A 22,662-nucleotide genomic window follows, 5' to 3' on the forward strand; every position below is an offset into this window, starting at 1 on the left:
AGCGGGACTAAGAAGCAAGAAGGAGGCAGTGGTGGTTTGAATGGGAGTGTCCCTCGTGTATTGGAGCACTTGGTCCTCAGTTGGTGGCACTGTCTGAGAAGGTTTGGGTGGCGCAGTGTTGCTGGAGGAAGTGTGTTACTGGGAATAGTCTTTAGGGTTAAAAGCCTTGTGCCTGTCCACCTCCCTCTCTCTTCCCCTCCCTCCCTCCTCTCCTTCCCTCTCTTCCTCCTTCCCTCTCTCTGCCACTCTCTCCTTCCTACCCACATTTGAAGAGATGAGCCCTCAGCTACCTGCTCCCCCACGAGCTGCTTGCTGCCATGCCTCCCTCCCGTGATGAACTCTTACCACACTGGAACCATGAGCCCAAATTAACTCTTAATTCTATGAGTCACCTTAATTGTGGTGCTGTATCCAGCACTTGAAAAGTAACGAATACAGAGATAACTTACACTTAGTTTCTGTACTTGGTGTCCTTACCTGGACAGTGAGATCTATGTTCCAGTTGTAAGAAGCTACCTAGCTGAAATAAGTCATCCCGTGAGTCCTAAATAAATGTAGATTGATCCCGATACTGAAAATGTATAATATGATACTTATGGCTAGCTGAAATCAAGTAAATTAGATTTATTAATTATGCAAAACTTATGTTAACAGAATTCTCACTCAGCGAAATCTACTGAAGAATGAAAATAGACAGGTAATTCAAGCTTTTAGTTCAATGTTCACATGAAGAATAATTAGTGTCATTAAATATTTTCAGTAAAGATTCAAAAATAGATGATTAAACTATTTTCTTCAAAACATTTAGCCTAGTGAAGTTTAAAATAGAAACATGCTCTTCAAGCAGTTCATCAATGTGGCTAGAAACCTAATAACATTTTAATATGTTTCTCAATGAGTCAAAATAACCTTAGGGGGGAAAAATCCTAGGAGCCTAGTACAGACCTGTGCTCCTGGCTATCCAGGAAACCAAGGCAGGAAGATCATAAGTTTAAGGCCAGCCTCAGCAGTGTAATGAGAACTTGTGTAAAAATAAAAGTAAAAAGGAGCTGAGGATGTAGCTCAGAGGTAGAGCACGCGCCTGGCGTAGGGAAGACCCCAGCTCTGAAGCAAACAAAAACCAATAAATGAATCATCCATGAACTGGCATGACGACCTCCTTTCCTGCCTCCAGTCCTTCATCCCCAACAACCATCAAGCAGCTCCAAGGCACTGAGCAGGAGCTAGTGGGATGGGGTGGTCTTCCCAGCACTCTTAAATCATTTATACAGAGTGCAGGTTCCCTGCTCTGAGGCACCCCCTCCCTATGGCTAGCCTATGTGGACCTCCTCTTTCTTCTGTTCATCTTTTGGAAATCAGCACAGTACCATTTTGTCTTTCAGTGTGTCTTGCTTGCACACGAGGAGTCAGATGGCTTAGTGTGATAGCAGCCATAGTTTTCTGGCTGGTGAATGGCCAATTCCTCCTCCTACCTCTGTGACAGACACCGCCCCTGAGCATCCGTCTGGCTACCTTAGTTGGTAGATTTGTGCAAGATGTAAAAAGGACATTTGTGCAGTCTCAGGTAGTGTAACAACTAGCAAGACTGATGGGTGGGTGTCCAGGAACAGGTGGCTGATGAGAACTCTGTGTGCTTCTGAGATTTGCATCCCTCAGATGAGTGTGGTGGATCAGGAGGTACCATCCATCTGCCCTTCATAGCTCAGAGTACATATCTGCCCTCACAGTCCAAGTATCAATATCTATCTTCCCCTTATGGGCTGGCTTTGAATGACAAGTACTTTCTTAGATCGTGAATTTTACCCTTTATAATTTTCCTTTTGCTATATTCATCCTTGCAAGCAACCCACGTAATGACAATAAAAGTAGAAAGAGGAATGCTCTCTGTGAATCATGTCAAAGGTTTCTGGCAGGAAGACAGAAAGGACATCTGGGAAATTCAAGATCCAGACACTGACTAATTTCACCTCTGGAGATGATACTCTCCCACCTTGCCAGATCCTGTTTCTCTGGTGTCTTCCCTTCTAAGGGCAAGAATGACATTTAATAAGGGCCCTATTTTTATGCATTCATTTGACCTTAGGTGCTATCTCCACGGCACATTCACAAGGGGCAGGGCGACAGTAATTGGATATGTGTGTTTGTAAATGTGTGTGCACAAAATGTGGTCCAAAGCAAGCAGACTACATGAAATCTTCAAACCATGAACAACTGTGTTAACCAACATGTTTAAAATAGAAGTTAAAAAAAAAAGTATAACAAGCCAAAAGAAAGACCAGTAGAAAAGAGACAAAGCATAAATAAAAATGTGGCATGGTCTTCTTTTCTGCTTTGATGTTGTTGTTGTTGTTGTTGTTGTTGTTGTTGTTGTGTGTGTGTGTGTGTGTGTGTGTTGGGGGTGATTTTCGTGGATCTTTTGGTAATTAGTTTTCTTTCTTCTCAGTCTAGGGATCAAACCCATGGCCTTATCTGGGTGGACACCCAACACTTAAACACAAACTTAGGGAAGAGAGAGAGAGAGGGAGAGAGATAGAGAGAGAGAGAAAGAGAGAGAGAGAGAGAGAGAGACAGAGACAGAGTCAGAGACAGAGACAGAGACAGACAGACAAACAGACTGACAGACAACATAGCATGACCAGCCCATGAAGGAATAAAAGCTGAGAATAGTATAAATTTGACAAAAAAACACACCAACTCGAAATTTTAGTTTCCAAAAGCTAAAGGATCCCAGGCAGCATGCACACCCAACATCCTAGTTTCTGCTGCACAGTGGAAGCAGCATGGAGAGGAGGGTTCATCTCAGCTTCCACATCCTGCTAACAGTGATCGCAGAGGGAAGCCGGCACAGGAGCTCTAGGCAGGAACCTGGAAGCAGGAAGTGATACAGGAGCCACTTGCTTCCTTCCCCTGGCTTCCAGGCTTTGCTTTCTTATGCACCCTAGGGCCACAGGCCCAGAAGTGGCACCACCCACAGTGGACTGGACCCTCTCACTTGAGCCCTTAACCAAATATAAACAAACAAACAAACAAGCCTTACAGATTTACAGCCATGACTGATGAGGGCATTTTCTCAATTGCCATTGCCTCTTCCCAGAGGTTCTAGCCTGTATCAAGTCAGAATAAAACAAGACAAGACCTGCTCAATGCTGACAGCAAGAGGGACAGTTAGTCATCTTCATACCTTACAGGTCAGAATAGTAGAATTGCTAGGAAACAGCACACAGGAGATCTTCAGAGGTAATAAGCAGAACAAAACTAAACACAAATCACCTTCAAAGCAGGATCAAAAGAGCTACTAATGTCTGACGTGTCATCACAAGGGTACAGGAGAAGACAAAAGCTACAGCCTTCACCACCTCACAGAAAACAACTAAATCCCTTCACACTAGACATGGCCTTCCCAATCAAAGGAGGCAGAAAGGCACATACAAGAAAAATAGTGAGCATGTTGTCAATGTACATTTTAAAAATAAATACTAAAGAATTCTTTTGAAGGGACAAGAAATGCACAAAAGACTGATGTTTGCTGACAGGTTAAATGTGTAGTGAATTCTTGGTGAGTGCTGGTTGGACCAAATGCTGTAAGCAATGCTTGTTTAAAGGAGACATAGAAGTGTTTGTTTTTAATAACAAAATCCTGGGAAATGGGTAAAGATGTAACTATTCTGAGGTTCTCACATTTATCTGAAAAAAAGTAAAATTCTAATTTATATTAGCATTAAGTAGGTCTAGCATTCATATTATGCTAGTACTGTTAAAAAAACAATTTCAAAAGAATGATAACTCACAAATATATTGATGGAAATAATAAAATGACATAAAGCTGCAAGGAATCTTAAACTAAAGGAAACAGAAATAAATATATAGCCAAAGGAACAGTACAACAAGACAATAGACTAAAAAAAAAAATCAGTGATTACATTAAATGCAAATGTACAACTCTAAATTTAAAATAATGTCAAGATCCACAAAAAAAATAAAGCCCACTATACCACATTAAAAAGTATATCGTAAATATGGTGCTATAAAATGACAAGAAGGGGAACACTGATAAAAAGAAAAGAATCCCATGTGAATGCTTTCAAAAGAGAGTTGGCATGGTTACACCACCATCAATCAAGGTGCCTTAAGATGAGAAGTACTGCTACAAACAAACAGCATAGTTCATAAGAAAGGAAGATTTAATGTGTAATAAGGAGTCTGTGGCTGTAGGCAGTGAATGGCTCAAAGGAAAAGGAAAAACAGAACAAGTTTCAAATATGGCAGCAGGTTTTAAGAGATCTCTCTTGCTAACTGTGGGCAAGGAGAGGTAAGGGAGGAAGGGAGGAATGGAAGGAAAGGACACACACAGAGAGGGGTGGGGGGGGAGAAGAGAGGGGAGGGGAGGGGAAGGGAGAAGAGAGAGGAGAGGAGAGAAGAGAAGAGAAGAGAAGAGAAGAGAAGAGAAGAGAAGAGAAGAGAAGACAAGAGAAGAGAAGGGAATAGAATAGGAGGGAGAGAGCCAGAGATGTAGAGAGGAGAGAGACCATAGACATAGAGAAAGAAGGAGACGGGGATGGGGTGGGGAGAACTGTTCTACTCAGCTATAAACCCATGAACTACAATGACCATCAGGGCAGGAAACATCTGAGGGTGTGAGAGTAGATTTTCCTTGGCCAACCAGCAGCCATCCAATTAGAATGAAAGCCCACTCCACAGGAGAAAATTCGTGCCCGGTTTTATAAACCTAGCCAACCAGGCACCATGGCCAGTGAGGCCACAGAACTTAGAGAAGAACATTCTCCTGCCGATTCTCTAAACTAGTGTAATCACCAAGTATGTTCTGAATAGTTTACCTTCTATCCACAGATGAATGTATCTTTGACCCCCTCATCAAAGAAGCCTCTTTTGTAGCAGATGGAGATATCCCAGACATCGATAACTGATCAAATATGGAGAACAACGGACTGGCGGGGGTGGGGGGAAGGGTTGCCTGCTGACAGCACAACCCCTATACCTAGAGTTCAGGGAACATTGTAATAGAGGTTATGGAAAGATTGTAAGAGCCAGAGAACCAGGACATCTGCATCCAGATAGTGTCTTCTATACAAGACAGAGTTACACCCATGAAATTAACAATATGGCCACCTAAAGAAGATTCACATAAGGACAGCACCAGTTGACATCCCAGCATAGGTGGAGGAAATCTCACAAGGCTGTAATTCCAAAGAAGAGCTCCAGTCAACTAGTGGCTAATAAGGAAGACTGAGTCAATCCTTCCAGAGATGAGTCCTCCATTAGGCTATATAGTCTCATGTAATCAGCCTTAAGTGCATATACGTATGAGCAACACTAAACAAACTCAGCAGGTTATATTCATATATTCATATATGTATATGTGCATGTATAACAATAATTTGAAGAAGAAGAGGTCATGAACTTGAAAGGCAATAGGGGGCACAGGTATTATGGGGCAATAGCTGCATGGGAGTGATTTTGAATTTTCAAAATAATAAGTGTAAAAAATGGTTTTAAAAGACCTTGATTGACATAAAAAGCATTACAACTAACAACCGAAGAATGTGGTTGCTTTAAAAGTATATGGAAAATGTTTGCCAAAACAAACACTTTGAAAGCTAGAAAGTAAATGGAAAGGATATGTGGGTTTTTAAACCATAAAGCTATGGTAGAGTATTTCCCCTTCTGCTTACAGTAAATGCAAGAAAGAAGAGTCAAAATGCTTGAAAATTAAACAGAACACTTTAAAACAGCCCACTTGCCAAAGGGGATAAAACACAAGGAGAATTGTAAATACCTTAAATCAATGAAACTATAATGAATCTCTATGTAGAGTTAATAACAAGCTTAACGTATATATAACAGACATTGAATGCACATATAGAGTTCAGGCTAAAGCTTCATTGCCTAAGCCTCTGTCTTAAAGAATTTTAAACGATAGCAAATAACTCACAATAAAGACAATAATAGGATAAAAGCATAAATAGTAAAATAAACTACAATGGAGAAATCAACAAAGGCAACATTATTTGTTACTTGAAATCAGTAATAACTTTGTTTGGCCTCAGGCAAGAGAGAAATAAATTACTGATATCGCTATAAGTCTTTAAGAGGAATTAAATGAAAATTTCAGGAGCTCATAAATCTAAATTTTTAGGTGAAATTGAGTAGTTTGTGAAAAAGAAAACCCAAAGCCTATAATAATGTTTTCTTAGAGACAAGAAAAAGCTATTAATCCTCTGTTAAACTGAATACATGATTTGAAGTCTTTTCTTAAGGAAACCTTCATGCCCTGATGGCCTTACCTGTACAGTTCCCTAACCCTGACAGTTTTTACCAGACAATGGAATGGTAGATGCTGACTGAGGCATGTTACAAAATTCACAAAAGACTGTTTTCAAAACTCAAAGAGAAAAGAAAATGGCAGGAGTAATACTTAAGCCCTAAGTGGAAGTCACTCTGCAGGATCAGCTAGAAGGAGATCTTATTCTAGTTATTTCTCCATATGGCTTATAAAAACACATTCACATATGGTGGGAGGAGGTTGCACTGAATTTTCTTCAAATAACTGGTCAAGTTCCCTTTGATTCCCAAACAGACTGGGATTTTCTCATTAATGTTGCTCCGCTTTGAACTCTCCTAGCATCTCATTATGTCTTCATCGGTGCCTAGACTTCTTCTGTCTATGATGACATCAGTGATCTTAACTTTGATAATGGTGCCCTATCTTCTCAGTTGAAGAGAGGGCTGTAGAACACACATACTTACACCTTGACTGTTCTGTGACTTTTGCTTACAGGCAGCCATAGCTTACTGGCCTTTGTGTTTTGTGTTTACATTTACCAACCTACTCCCATGACCTGTGTGCCCCAACTGTCTGCATACCTGATGGAATTTACCCACACGCCGCACATAACCTGCCACTTCATTATCAGATTTGAAGATCTTCCAGACCTTTCTACGTGCCCTTCTGTATGCTCGTGATCCCTTCCAGTCCATGGTCATCAAGGAGCGTTCTGTCAGGGCAGCGGCCACGATGATGTCCAGTTGGCCATTGTAGATGAGAACCTGAAATGAAATCCAACCGTCAGCAAAAATGGAATTCAGAAGGAAAAATCAAGTGGCAGATTCAGGGATGGAGGGTGAAACTGAATCAGACAGTCTCTAAAGGGTGCCCTAGCAGATCTGAAGCTGACTTGCTCCCAGATCACCACACACACCAACAGCCTGAAAGAAACTCCGGTCATGTCTCAGCTAGTAACATCCTTCCAAAGTTAACTTATCATAGTCATGTTATGGACATCTGTGTCCCAAAAGATAAGCAAAGATGGTTCCTGGATTCCATATGATGTTGATCTCTCCAGTTTCCAATTTGGTCTGAATACAGACCTCTGGTTGAGTTCTCAAATTGGATTTCACTGTGTATGCTGTCTCTGCCTTCATGATGCAGCCTTCTTAAAAGATTTCAGTAGAACTTAAAAGCTCGTGTGTGTGTGTGTGTGTGTGTGTGTGTGTGTGTGTGTGTGTTCATGTGTTCATAAATAAGGAGGTTACATTTTAATGGAACCAAGAGATACTACACTTTGAATTCCAAATTCCTCAGTCCTTCCATGTCAGGTGTGAAGCAACTACAGCTCCTTGAAACAGGGAGATAGATGCAAACTCTCAAATCCATTGGCTCCATGCCACTTCCAAGGCCCTTTGCTTTATTATGATATCCATCCATGCAAGAAAGTCCTTCCTTTCCAGAACAAATCTTTCCCTCCCACATAAATGGATACCATAGACAATGCTGAGACAGCTTGCTTTCTCCCACACATCTCAAGGATTCCCACACATCTTCCCACACATAGGAAGGATTTCTATTCCCAGTAACCCCTTTTTGCACTCTACAAAAAGAAAGAAAGAAAACTAAAAGGCGTACAACTATGCTTGTTGAGTCTCACTATAACCAAGAACTTAACAAAACCAAACAGCCTTTAACTGGTGAGTAGCTAAATGTTCAGGGGCTTAGGAGTTCTCTGGGCTGTTGCAAAGTCATTTAAGTGAGGTGGGATATGCTTATCATAGATTGGAAATATGAATGCTGAAAGTCAGACATAAACCATAATACAATTACCTCATGCTCTCTCTATATAAGCACATATATGTGAAATGAAATATTTGGAAAATAATGTGATTCCTTAATTCACACAGTAAAGGCCCAAGCCACTTCCTCCTTTACTTTCTGTACTTCTGACATTGTTTTCATGGTACTAACCTCATCATAACTATAAAGCATCGCCATTTCACCCAAAGGGGAGGTTTTCCTAGATTCTGTGCAACCTTTGATCTACTCTCAGGCTCTGTTTTGGCTTGAGTGGAGACCTTTGGTTCAGTCTTCAAATTGGCTATCAAATGTTCAGCCACATGTTTCCATCTCTGCATGGTAGAGACTTCCTAAAAGGCTTTAATGTAATTAAAAAGCCCAGGACTCTGACACAATCCCAAGCCTCAAACAGAGGTGGGATAGGATTCAGGCTAAGATGAAAGAGTCCTGGGCCTCCACCACAGGAACACTCAGCCTTTCATGTTGCTCAGTCACCATCGCCACCCCCTCTCCAACATGAGAACCCAAAGGGAAAAGTCCTTGATAGATTTAAGGCCATTTTTAAAGGTTTGACTCAACTGAGCAATAAAATATTTGCCATTGTTTATACAAAACACCGCCTCAAAGGCTCCTAGTACTTATGGCCTGTGCAAAGCCTCCAAAAGTATGGAAACAATTACCCGTGATGGGTACCAGTGAACAAAGCTCAAATTCCTCACCGTTCTCAGAAGACCTCATTATGGCTGATTAACAAAGATAATCATGTACAAAGTAAGTCTCCTTCCAGAGTTCAGTGAAAAGATGCAGATTAATTAGCAATTTGCCAGGTTGTCCATTCATCTGGGCTATTCATGGCCACGCTGTAAACCAGCATCTTTTATCAGAAGTCACTGGGAGCTGATTTTATTTTTAAATATCATCACTGTGTCTTTTTTATTATATGTATGAGTATACTGTAGCTGTCTTCAGACACACCAGAAGAGAGCTTCAGATCCAATTACAGATGGTTGTGAATCACCATATGGTTGCTGGGAATTGAACTGAGGTCCTCTGGAAGAAGTAGCCAGTGCTCTTAACCACTGAGCCATCTCTCCAACCCTCATCACTGTATCTTAAAAAACAAAGTAAGATTTTTGTTGTTGTTGTTGTTGTTGTTACTGTTCACTTGTTTTTTTTCTTCATTCTTAAGGGACAATAACAAAAGTCATAGCTTTCAGGCTTGTCTTGTCAGTATTGCAGGATGTGTTTGCTGATTTAAACTGAGACACAGCCCACCCCCGACCGCTTTCCTTATTATTCCAAACGCTTCACAAACCAGAAGGCCAACATTCTGGAACAAGGCAGTGAATATCCAAGATGCATAATTCTGTATGTGTAGAGTGATGTACGTGGCTCACTTTAGGGAGCAGGCAATGAATATCCTCTTTTCAAAGCAGGGCAATCACTTTTAATTTCTAAAAAGGCACACAAACCAAATGCAGCAAAAGAAAAATCAAATAAATGGTTGTGACCATCTTAGTTGCCAGTTTGGCTAGTGTAAGAGAAGTCTAAATATTTCTGCTAAAGCACAATTCTGCATGTGTTTATGAGGGTGATTCCAGAGACAACTGGGGTGTAGGTTAACCTAGCGGGTGTCCTAGTTATGGTTTTACTGCTGTGAACAGACACCATGACCAAGGCAACTCTTATAAGGCCAAATTTAATTTGAGCTGGCTTACAGGTTCCAGAAGTTCAGTCCATTATCATGGAGGCACATGGCAGCATCCAGCAGACATGATGCAGGAGGAGCTGAGAGTTCTACATCTTCATCTGAAGGCTGCTAGCAGAATCCTGCCTTCCAGGCAGCTTGGATGAAGGTCTTAAAGCCCATACCCACAGTGACACACCTACTCCAACAGGACTACACCTTCTAATAATGCCATTCTCTGGGCCGAGCATATACGAACCTCACAATAGGGAAACACATTCCCTTAACATTGAATAGTACCCTCCAACACATTGGGGGACCAGATGGAACAAAATGTCAGGAACAGTTGGAGCCTGTGAGCTGCATTCTCCATCTTCAGCAGATGCAGTGTTATTGCCATTGCTCATAGACACCAGACTCAGATTCTCCAGGTTTTCAATGCACATTCACACCTGTCATTCCCTGGGGTTGGAGTGCATGGCTTCTTGATCTTTATCAGGCAATCTCTGGACTGAACGAGTAGGTCAGAGAGCCCAGGATCCAGCAGCAGTGAGTGGAGAAGCTCATATCCGTGTAGTCTGAAAGCCATGAGCACATGCCATCTATTCACATCCAGAGAGACGCAGAAGAGTTAGGGCTGTGCCAGGCACCATACACCTACAGACAATGAAAGATGCACACATGCCCTGGCTGCTCCCGCACCAGCCAGTAATGATCTAACTCTATCTGTCCTAGACTGCAGAGTTTCCCAGGATCAGGACTTTCAGTGCTAAAAAGCAGGGGAGTCACACAAACTTTCCCACTGGGTATGTGGGTAATTAAAGCAAGAAAGTCTAAAGACAAGGAGAAAAGAAGGACATGAGATTTTAGCTACACGCCCTTGTCCGTAGTACATCAAATTAAGCAAGGAGCAAGGAAAGACAGTTGGAGTTGTTTTTCAGAGATCAGAGATGAACCAGGCAACACCCTGAATGCCCCAGTTCCCCCACACGCCTGTAAGACTGTAAAGCTGACAAAAGGCAAAGTCATTCTTGGAGCATTTCCCTTGCTATGTGAAGGGCTGGCTGGTTAGCTCAATAGAGCTGGTTGTTATGTACAAACATGGGAAAATGCTTATTATATGAAAAAAAGCCAATCAAAAACTTCAGCCTACTTGTTTATGTTTTTAAAACACGTGCATGCTTTCAACCTGAGGGAGAACGAGGAAACATTCCAAACTGAGTTCCTTCCAAAACTGAAATGCTCATGATGGAGGGGTTAAGGGATAAGGGTGGCTCTGAGTCCTTCTAAACGAGAAAGTGTTAATCCCTATAACTAAGTGATCAGTGTCACCAAAAGTCCCTGGGAACTGGAGGTGGGTGAATGTGAAACCAAGTTCTTGCCTCCATCAGCAACCTTGGGCACTTTGTCCACCTCTCCTGAGGGTGGCTTTCCTTGATTTTTATTATAATTTTGTTTTTAGTATATATTCATTAAAAAAAAACCTAGGTTTCATGATTTCTGTACCAGTATGTGTTCTGTTCATTTTACCCCACCACTCTCTTATACATCCCTTTCCTTCCTTCTTCTCCTTGTTTACACACTCACAAACACACACACACACACACACACACACACACACCTATGATGTACATATGAAATAAAACATCTGACATTTATTTTCTAAGCATAGTTTCTTATTACATGATCTTTTACTCAATCGACCTTCCTACAAATGCAAAATTCTGTTCTCCTTTCTGACTCAATGAAACTCCACTGTGTATGTATCTACTCAACATTTGCTTTATCTGCATGTGCTGATGGTCATCTAGGCAGAGTCCATAACTTCACTGCTGTGGACAGTTCCTCAGAAAGCATGGATGTACAAGTGCCTCTGTGGAATGCTTACTTTGAATTCCTCTGGTATGTACCCAGGTGTGGTGCAGCTGTGCCATAAGGTACTTCTATTTTTAGTTTTCTCGGGAATCTCCATAATGACTTCCATAATGGATGTGCCAGCTTACACTTCCCCAAAACAACATAGAAAGTTCCATTACCAAGACTACCCCATCCTTGCTCACCAGTGTTTGTCCTCATTTAATTTTTTATGATGACCATTCTCATTGGGGGAAAATCCAATCTAAGTGGGAATCTCCACTTAGGTTTTTGTTGGTTCTGGTCGTGTGTGTATGTGTGTGTGTGTGTGTGTGTGCATGTGTATGTGTGTGCATGTGCATGCGCGTGCGTGTGTGTGTGTGTGTGTGTGTGTGTGTGTGTGTGTGTGTGTGAGAGAGAGAGAGAGAGAGAGAGGAAGAAAGAAAGGAAGAGAGATGTGTGTGTGGCTGGTAGGCAAAGGGACACATGGGACCCTGAACAGTGTACAAGCTCTCTGTCCTCTTTGGTTCCTTTCTTTTCTCGGTTCTTCCTGCATTCTGAGAATTTTGTGACTCATTAATGTCTTTCAACCAATAGTCCCATGTTTTCACTGCTAAAGTCTACAAAATCTAGATGCAGACAGCACTGGACCAGTGCCATTCACACCTGAATGCTGAGGCCAGGAGCACCATGTCCTGAATGTTAACCTCACAGAGAATCTGCATGCTTTTCTGGTCACAGGCCTGGTGACATCCACACAACGAAAGTGAGAATCAATGAGATTATTCACCCAAAGCTCCCAGCATGAAACCTGGTGTGTAGTAGTTCAGAGAGTTTTGTCTCGCTTTTATCCAGTGTGCTGATTACCTCACAATGACTTGGAAGAACCCATGAGCACTTTTAAAGTAAACTTTCATGATCCATGATGGTTTTTAGACAAAATTCATTTCAGATGAAATTCACACACAGATCCTCAGCAGGAGGCCGAATGGCCAGGACACACACACACACACACAAACACACACACACACACACACACACACACACACACACACACACTCCAGTTCTCGAGAGAACAGTCTTCCAAAACTTATTTTATGCACATTGTTCATAACACCTGTTTTCCTTGAAAAGTTGGAGCCATAAATTATTAAATTATTACTATTCTAAAAGCACTTAAAAGTCTAGAATTCAACATCACAAGGATTTCCCCACACTGAATACTATGAAACTGTGGTAAATGTCACAGAAGAAAAAGTAAAACCAGCCTTCTAGAATAACATTAGAACCCAGTTTTGTTCTATCTTGGGAACTCTGCTAAACAAATTATAGAACCCCCAGGTTAGGGTTATTGATCTCATTAATGAGATGCAAAGAGGCTAAAGTTCAGGTCTACTGAAGCCCATATCATGTTTCTGATAACCTTCTTTCACAGTGCACCTCTGCCAATGGCCCTTTTTCACAGATACAAAGTTAAACTCAATGTAAATATAATCTTTTGGAATGAGGCATGCCTGTTTGCTGCTAAGACCACCACAGGCACTGCCTGGGTTTTGTACACTTGCTCTTCACTAAATAGCAGATATATCTCAACTAAACTACTAGGCCTATCCACCAACATTTCCTTGTCCATACAACAGGGATAAAGGCACGTAGGAATGGGGAGAATTCTGTGATCTGTGTACACAGTGCACGCAGCATCCCAGACATGGGAATAAAACAACGACATCTCAGTAATCACCTCATCACAGCCACCTTTGAAGCAAAATACACAGCAGCTCAGTATTTTCCAAATGAAATGTGCAGCTAAGGCCATAAGAATTAGAATATGACACAGCTGTGCTAGGTAGACCACAGTATGACAGCCAACAGAAGAGGCTTGTAAAGGGTGCATAAAATGTGCAGACAGGAGTCTTGAACTCCAGCCCTGACCTTAGCAACCAGGCCTGTGCTCACTGAGTGAGTGTTGTTATGTCACTAACTCATTCTCAGCCCCAGATTCTCCTGGAACAGTAGACTATCTATAGCTCAGAGTTTAGGAGCAGGGGTTCATGCCATCCATTAAAGCTTCCTGTAATCTAAACAGCAGGGTTCTAGCAATGTTGTCAGTATTCCTTACCAAGTACAAAGGCAAACTTTAAGTAGGGACTTCTATTACAAAGGTCTGTATTGGGTTCCAGGGACCTGAATTCATCAGTGTGATGCATGGCAACAAGAACGTGGGGTAGATGTCTATCACATTACAGCCGGTTGGGAGTCAGAGAGCGAGGCCAGAATAAAAAATTACCTTCTAAGACTCATCCTACTGACTTATCTCGGCCAGCCAGGCCCCACTTCCTAAGGGTTCCACAACCTCCAAAATTAGTGCCACCTGCTACAGAGGTAGAGCATGAACTTGCGAAGGACATGTCAGCTTCAAGGCCCTGACAAATTCTAACTCACAACATCATACACTTAGAAGGAGGAGCCTTTGGGTGTGACAGGTCATGAAGTTGGCCCCCTCAGCAATGGAAGGTCCCCAGGAGAGTTCTTTTTTTTTTTTTAAACATGTGGTGATACCAGAAAGGAGCAGGTTGCATTCCTATGAGGACCCTGGCTGCGCATGCAATCTCAGATGTGCAGCCTCCAAAACTCCAAAACAAAGTCCTATTGTTTTCAGATTTCCCAATCCACCAAATATGCAATAGGAGCCTACAGTACAACAGGGAAACCTGACCAAGCTGCGCTCCTCCTACCCTTTTGGCATGGCGAGCTTCCTCACAGGCATGGCTCTATCCTTCCCTGGTGTCATCACACACAGACCTTGGGGTGGTGCTCTCCACCAGTCAGCATGAGTGCTGATGTTATTTTTTAAGAAAAGAAAAAATTATATTTGTCTGTATCCATGTCTCTGTCTGTGAAAAAAAAAATCAGTAGGTCTCAATCCAACCCAGCTCATTCATTTCCTCCCTTTCCTGGACCTGCAGGCAGTTGGGTGTCCCTTCCAGCTGGATGGAAGGGAAATGGCCTTTTGTCTCTGATGAAGCTGAGAGCATTCTCACTTAGATATGTGATGTGCTGTTTGTTTGATTGTTCAATCAGCACATGCTTGTCCAACAGGCAAATATTTGTACAGGCAGCTGAGAGGCCAAGCACCTGGGAACAGATATAAGAAAGGGGTGACCCTTGTCCTGATGCTGCTGACTTTCCTAAACTTTGCAAAAACAATGGACAATCAGAAGAGGAGAGGCAAGCTCGCTCTTTCGTGCTTGATGTTTTCCTCAGAAGAGTGGCCAACACCAGTCAGTTTCACTCTGGCCTTTCTGAAAGACGAGTCATTTTAATAACTGACACCATAAACATTTCAGATTCTCAAAGTACATAGATCAGTGGTTCACTGAGGGAGGGACTCAGCCAGGAAGCTGCTTTCTCCTCTAAGGCGATAGTGGTTTTGTTGGACCTAAGTCTTAAAATCATAGGCCATAGCAGGAACACCCCACAGCCCCAGAAGAGCACCCCACAGAGCCATCCAGAGAGACTCCATGCTCTCTCAGACTAGACTTTGGCTCAAACAAATTAGGGGTGCTACAAGGCAACCAAGGTAGAAAGAGAGATGTGTGCTCTTAACGTAGCCTCTATAACTGAGAAGGGCCTTGACTCAGAACTGTATACAAAGGTTCGTTTTGGTATGTTTTTATTGCCACAAATATAAAAGAGTAAGAGAAAATAAACGAGGTGAAGCCCACTTACAGACCTAAACTCTGCCAGCAGACAACCCGAAGTTCTCTCCTTCTGTTCTGACTGCCTGTCCCCTCAGTAGGAAAATTACAGAAATGTTGCTGGAAGAGCTTGGGCCCCTTGGTACTTTGGAAAAGCAAATTGGTCTTTTGTGCGAAGGGTGGGTTTTTGTTGTTGCATTTTTCGATGAAAGATTTATGCTTGCATTTTGGCCCATTCACAATACATCATAATGCTTTGCAGACAAACTTATGCTCTTTTCCCAATGATCTAGGGGCCTTAATCTCTAACATTTTGTGGTTTCCTGTTTGGGGAAATGATTGAACAGAAGCCTAAGCTATTCCAGGCTGCACAGCATTCCCAGTGGGCCTCTATCTGTCTTACTTTTGAATGTCCTCCTGTTCACTAATCAAAAAAAAAAAAAGAAAGAAAGAAAGAAAAATCTCTTTTAAGAGAAACTTTCCCTACAGATGCTAAATCATCGAAACCCCTACAATGCAGTTCTCCAGGATTCCTTTTTTGGCTGCTTTTCTTATCATTCTTCTATTGCAGTCTCCAAGGTGGCTGGCAATTCTTTCTGCTTGAAGCAATTAGCAGGACCCACTGGTGCCTTGCCTCTGAACAGAGAGAATTAATTGCACTAATATCCAGCTCAACAAAAGATGATTCCCAAAGGCTTCTTCAAAGGACGATTCCTAAAGCAAACACCAAGAAGCAAAAGAAAAGCTTGAATTCAGCTTAGGAGTTACAATGTTTAAGAACTGTAGTGACTGGAGGCAGAGCTACTACCCTTGCCTGGACAAAGGCTTGGTCCTTGTGGTAATGGTTGACAATCTTGGCCCTTCTCCTTCCTCGGTTTTATGGGGACTCCAGGGAATATATTACACAGAAAGTCTGAGTCCCCAAGGTTACTTAGAAAGGACTAAGGCAGAACAGCAATGCAACTGTTGAATGAAACAGTAGTCAAATCTGCAACCAGGTCGTTCTTAAAATGAGAGATCTTTGCTTCTGAGTTTAGGCAGAGGAGAAGACAAGGAGGCAGGGCAAGTGAGCTGGGAATAGCTACTCTCTTGCCTGCCGTTCTGCCACCGGCTGGTTTTGCCAAGAAGAATGAAGAAAAGTGAAAGTGAACAACAGGCCCGAGGGGCTGTCTAGTGGTTACACAAACAGTGCCTCTCAGCCAAAAAGGGGACCTCCACTGCTCACAAGCTCACACTAAATCACTGAGCTGCTAGTAGAGGGGAGCGAGAAACAAAGGCAACTTGAAAAACGTACTCAGAAAGCCAGCATTCCAAGACAGGGGTCTTACCGACTACCTGGAACAGCGCAATGCAAATGATGTTCAATAATGACCTGGTGTTAGGTTGTTCTGCTAAATTTGAATATGAAAGTCCTGGTGGTCCTATCTAGGGGACATTTTCTCTCCTTGTTGGTCACTTATCTCTCAATAATGTCCACTGACCATTATTGATAAATGTATTTGAAGTTGCAGGACACAACCCCAGGAGTAAGCTTCTCCACTCTCACACAGATCTCCCCCCTCCCCCCACTCCCGAAAGGAGTTTCTTCCTTGTTACCAGGGGCAACCTCAAGGCCATACTCAAAGGCCAATTCCAAGGGCTACAATATGCTTGCCAATATCATTACCCTTCTGAAAGGGGGATAAGGAGCCAATTTTTTTTCCATATCATGAAATGTATTAATTAACATATACACATTTGCACACAAACTAGCCAACCAGAAGCAAGACTGCTTCCACCCCCAAATGCTCAAGTTCTAGGTAGTTAAATTTGTAGCACCAATTTGCGCTGTTAGTAGAGTAGTTAGTGAGGAGCTGAAAATGTGACCAGTCCAAACCCTGTAAATCCAATACACACACACAGAACTTCGAACATTTTATGTAAAGTAACCAATGTAAAATACCTCAATGATTTATTATTATTTGCTGCAACCCAGTGTAACATTTTATGTGTGTGTATATGTATAAATGTGTGTATATATACATATATATATATAAACATTTTATAATTATATAGTTAGTTAGAGTCAATATGTTATCAACATTGATTTCATTGCTACTCACATTTTCAATGAGGATTCCTGGAAAATGGAAATGATATGTGTGCCGCACACTCTATTTCAGTTATGAGGCACTGGTGTGCCTTGTGTTAAGTTTATGCTGTCAAGAACGGATTCCTCCGCCATAGCTGCCAAATAACAGAAGTAGCTTTCAAGGTCAGCCACTCTTGACTGCAATCTACAGTGTCATCAAGCTAGAGTAAGGCACCTGGAGACATGGCATTGTAAGAGCACAGCAGATACTCCAAACTATGTCTGCCTGATGTGGAGTTCATGAGCAGCACATACGAATACACACATGTGAATACACACATAACACACACACACACACACACACCCCCTGCACCCTATCGACTCCTCCTGATCTTCTGTCATTACTACTATTCTCAGATTCAAAAGTAATAGTATTGCTTGCTAAATGTGGAGAAGCTTCCCCAGGGTGATGTGAGGAGCAAACCCACAGTACAGCTTTCGGAAGGGAGACCCATTTCCCAGCTAGAGTTACCCCGGGTTCCAGAGGACAGCAGCATGGCTTTGCTGAGGGAGAAATCCTAAGCAGCCTGCAAAGGACATCAATAGGAACACTGAAGCCCTCAAAAGTAGTAGAGAGAGTGGAAGGATGTTTGTTCAGTGTTCAGTGAGCAGAGTGTTCATGGGTTGCAGACCACCATGGACTCTGGCTGGCCCACTCTCACTCTCTTCTCCCATAACACTCTTGCCTTTCAGTTTGAGAGGATATAGTTCTCCATGAATGGAGATTGCTTTGTCCTCCTTTACAAGGGGATTGAGCATGAGAGCAAAGTAGGCATTCTTCCAAAGAGTCAGGGGAGCCATTTCCAGGAGTCCAGTTCCATCAGGAGAGATCAGTCCCTAGAGCCCACCCAGGAGGGCAGCAGAGTTAAGGAAGCCATGCTAACTTCACAAAAGAAAGAGAGTAGCTGGCTTTTCCTTATCAAAAAGACAGTATTTTATCTCCACCGGAAAACCCGGTGTCAGTCAGGTACAAGAGCCTCTTCCCCACACTCTCAAAGGTGCCATTCATCACAGTTACCCCATTAACTTGCAATTAGGTTGGGGTGGCTCACTTTCTTTAAAAGTACAGCTCCTTCATTTGGAGAATAAAGCATTCCTTTCCCCATTCTTTCTAGAAAAATGTCAAACAGGCTAAAAAGATGGCACGAATCACTGTAACAAATACAGAGACTGGCTGGAGGCTGCAGAGACAAATTGAGCAACAGACTGATAAGAGACTGTTAAGAGGTAGAGCAGGAAAATCAGGCCAGGAAGTTCAGGGCCACGTCCCTAGGGTTCAGCTTTCATTCAGTCACATGTCACACAGGAATCCTGCCCTTGGTTGCCTTGACTGTTCTCCTGTGACAAGACTTATTTGCAATAACAATAGCACCAACAGTTAATAACAGATTGGCCCACAGCAAGGGTGAAGTTGAAAACCTCCCACAGGATAGGCTGGGCAAATCCTTCAATAAAATCCTCCCAGGAAGAGCCCTGCATGTTGCTGTTGTAGCTTCTTCCTTGTGTAGTGGGGAGCATGGGAAGCCTGTTTTCTCTCCCCATCTACAGAGCAGAGCCAGCTGCCACCAAATTAAGTTATGGGTTCTCAGAAGACGGAATACAAGGCTGAGTCAGATTGAATGAAAAATAGTTTGCATAACGATGGAGGTGATGATGATGGTGGAGGTGGTGACGGAGGTGGTGATAGTAGTGGTGAAGGAGATAGTGGTGGAGGAGAGGGTAGTGATGGTGGGAAGTGGGGGTAGTGGAGGAGGAGGAGGAAAAGAAGAAGGAGGAGGAAGTGGTGATGGTGGTAGAGGAGGAGGGGGTAATGGAGGTGGTGGTGATCCAGGAGGAGGTATAAATGGAGAATGCAAACAAAACACAGGCATTAGCTTTGCATCCTGACTAGACTGACAAGTGGCTATTTAACATATAGAGCCTATTAATACCCCAATCTAAACATTTCATATGAGTAAAGATTATTATTTTGATTTTTAAAAATGCTTTAAATGACATTTTACTATCTCCTTCCCCATTCCAGGGGGCGGTGTTGGACATTTCTTTGAAATCCACTGGACCATAGAATGGTCCAGACCACAGAATGGTCCAGACCACAGAATGGTCCAGACCTTTTGAACATCTGCAGTATCATTTTGTGCAAGCTCAGACCCTTCCCACACCATCTTTGAAAGTCATCTGACAGAGTTGCCTCTTTGTAGTAGTTGTCTTTCAAGGCCACTGGATTTAAATAAGTACCTCTCTCAGTTAACCAGCCACCAGCTCTCTGGCTCCACAAAAAAAAACAAAATTCTGTCATTTATTATCTTACTTTCCAAACTACCCTCACTCTAGCACATTTGGGTGATTCCAGTGTTGCCCCTAAACAACATACTTTTCACACACAAAAAATTTTTACTTTTCTTATTGCCCTAAACAACAATATACTTTTAAAATTCTTTTTAACATGAAATATGATCAAATAACAAAGTAAATCCCTGGCAAGATGGCAGTGTTCACCCAGTAGAGCAACTTAACCAAACCATTCCCAGGTAAATATATCATGGAGTGCCTTGATGCAACGAAAGAGTGAGATTGCATGCTAGCTTGTACCTTGAGCATTTTATGATACTTAAATTTGGACACTGATCATGAAAAGACGCTACTACCTACATTCAGGTGAAATCGTACTATTTCGTAACTATGGGCATTCTCTATCTTTTGTTTGCTGACATGCTTAATGATTACCAGGCAAGGCCTGAAGCTACACCTCACACAAGTAATTCTTTAAATTCATTGCAGTCTTTCTTTGCTTGGATTGTGACCAGCACTGATAAACTGACATCACAAGGAGCCAGCAGGAAGAAGTGACTTCTGTGCCTATGCTATTTTTATGTGACTCTAAAGGGACAGTTGCTTGTCAGTCTAGTTTGTGGTAAGTTAGGCTTACAGGTATAAGGGATGAATGCTCCAGGATGAGCATCCTTCTCCTCCATTACGGTTCACTGGAAGTTACCTTCTCTTTCCTGAAATTTCTCAGGAAATAGCACTTACATTGCCTTCACTGTCTTCAGAGGGGATGGAAGAAGAGGATCCTGTCAGTTTAAGGTCAGTCACGTCTGCTCCCCTTCCCCCCATTCCCCACTGGCTCAAAGATGACTGGATCCAACCAACAATTGAAGAACTGGGCTCATTTTAATGTGAATGTTTTTCTTGGTAGGCTTTGTCATTCATCAGTCCCAGACTCCTGGCCCCCCAGTACCATTAACATATGTCTCTAGAAGATGTTCTTAAGGAAACATAAACAATTAAAATCAGTGCTAAAACAAGCTAAACTAGAAAGATGTAGCCTTTCAACTTCTAAGTCATGTTCATTAATCAAGGACTACTCAGCCCTAAAGGAAGCTCTTTGGATAGCCTTGGTAAGTAAATAAAACACCAGTGGTCTGGGGGTTAGGGTTTCCGTCTGCTAGTGAAGCTGAGAAATGTTAGGGCCCTGAACTCTGAAGGTGCAATTAAGGGACATTTAATGAGCTGTAGAATGATACTCGACAGGGAAATGTAACTTTATATTTACAGTTTCCTGACTAGATGAACTTTTAAACACAGCACATTAAGCCCTATCCTGAGGCCACTTAGCTTTTAAAAGCACAAGTGTGTGTTGGTCAGGATGGCCATTTAGCTAATATACCTTCTCAAACATTGTCACTGCTGGCTGACTTGCAAGAGAGGCAGGTTCTCATTCGAGGGCAATGTGTAGGACTGTTTGTTGAAGCACTGATTTCACACAGAAAGGTTCACATGGTCAGGGAGGCCTTTGCATATGCAGCCCACGCACATTTTAGGGAGACGAGAACTACCACCAGATGAAGGGAAGTTGAAAACATTTTCATAACTCTTCTGAAAAATGAACACAACGAAATGTCTTTTCTATAAAGAATCAGGGGACCAGGGAAACTTTCCAATGAGCTGAAGTTTCAAGCCAGCAGCTCTATGGAATGAATATGGGCTGGGTTTCTAAGATTCTAGAGACATGCTATTTGCTGGCCACCAATTCTATAATTAAGAATTATTATTTTTAAATAATATTATTTTTAAACCAACATACAACCTCTAATCTATATTTACAAGAATATTTATATTTGACTTGTTTGTAAACACTGTTGAAATAAAGATGGAGGCTCACATATACAATCTAATCAATGGTAATTAAGGTGGCAAATGATTTGTACTTACCATTTACTGTATACATGAACAGTCCACCTTTCTTTGTTCTGTTACTGCGCCCTTTATGTCCTTCCTTCATTCTTTCCAAAATGGCTGCATGCCACTATATGTCTTGCTAGGACAGGCAACTAGGGGCACCAGCACCTTTAATGGGGCAGGCCATGGCTGGGTGATTTTTAAGCTCCCCCAGTGCTCCAAATGTAAAGGGAGTCGCGAGAACCACAGCTGCAGTGGAGGCAGAGCTTTGGGGCAACAGGAAAGGGAAGATTAAAGGAAGCAAAGTGTATTAGTGACATCTGCGCTCCATCAAGACTTTTATCGCTTCCTTTGTTCCCGTGACAATTCTTTTTCCATTTATTAAGGGTTATTGAGCTGTCTGCCATGCACCTGGCCCCAGACCAAAATATGGATCTAGAGTAGTGAACCAAGAGGTACACAGCTGATCTAAGAATGTGTATTTTCTATGAGATAAAATACATTTGTACAGGTCTGAAATAAAAGGGTAGGGGGATTTCAAATTCCCAAGAACTTTGGCTTCTGACTCTGATCTTTAACACCACCACTGAAACAATGTAATAGCATGTAATTTACAGGGCTGATCACAAATCACAGGCCCAGCACTGGGCTGGCAGAGACAGGCACAAAAGATGATGTTTTCTGCTTTGGGGATTATGGGATCATTGTGTATTAGTTAGGGGAGGAGTCAGAATTTGCTCTGATGTGGATCAGAGTCTTTTCTCCACCACACTCGCTCATAATTCTTTGCATCAGGTTGAGAGGATTTCAGGACATTTCCCTACAAAGCAGCCCAAATGTTTACAATGGTGTAAATTAAAATTTTGCATAACAGTATATCAAATGTGCCTTCATCAAATTCATGCACACACATTCACACACTGGGTACATGAATGCTTGCATATATATGTGATACATGCTGAAAAATACATAGTATCATAGCTTACCTATAAGTTTAGAAGTCTAATACAAATCATCCATGTAC

General features: G+C 42.1%; 1 protein-coding gene across 10 annotated transcripts in view; it reads right to left on the reverse strand.

Moving 5' to 3' along the window:
- Cpvl (carboxypeptidase vitellogenic like) overlaps positions 1–22,662 on the reverse strand; it is a 254,363-nt gene that overhangs the window by 150,133 nt on the left and 81,568 nt on the right. For 9 of the 10 annotated variants that reach the window (XM_031381948.1, XM_031381951.1, XM_031381947.1 and 6 more), the window contains one exon: positions 6,883–7,065. In XM_031381948.1, the coding sequence (XP_031237808.1) occupies positions 6,883–7,065 (183 nt within the window). The remainder of the gene's footprint in view (positions 1–6,882; positions 7,066–22,662) is intronic. The other variant, XM_031381953.1, reaches the window with a different exon arrangement.

The sequence above is a fragment of the Mastomys coucha genome, unplaced genomic scaffold (genome assembly GCF_008632895.1).
Source record: "Mastomys coucha isolate ucsf_1 unplaced genomic scaffold, UCSF_Mcou_1 pScaffold20, whole genome shotgun sequence".
Lineage (NCBI taxonomy): Eukaryota > Metazoa > Chordata > Mammalia > Rodentia > Muridae > Mastomys > Mastomys coucha.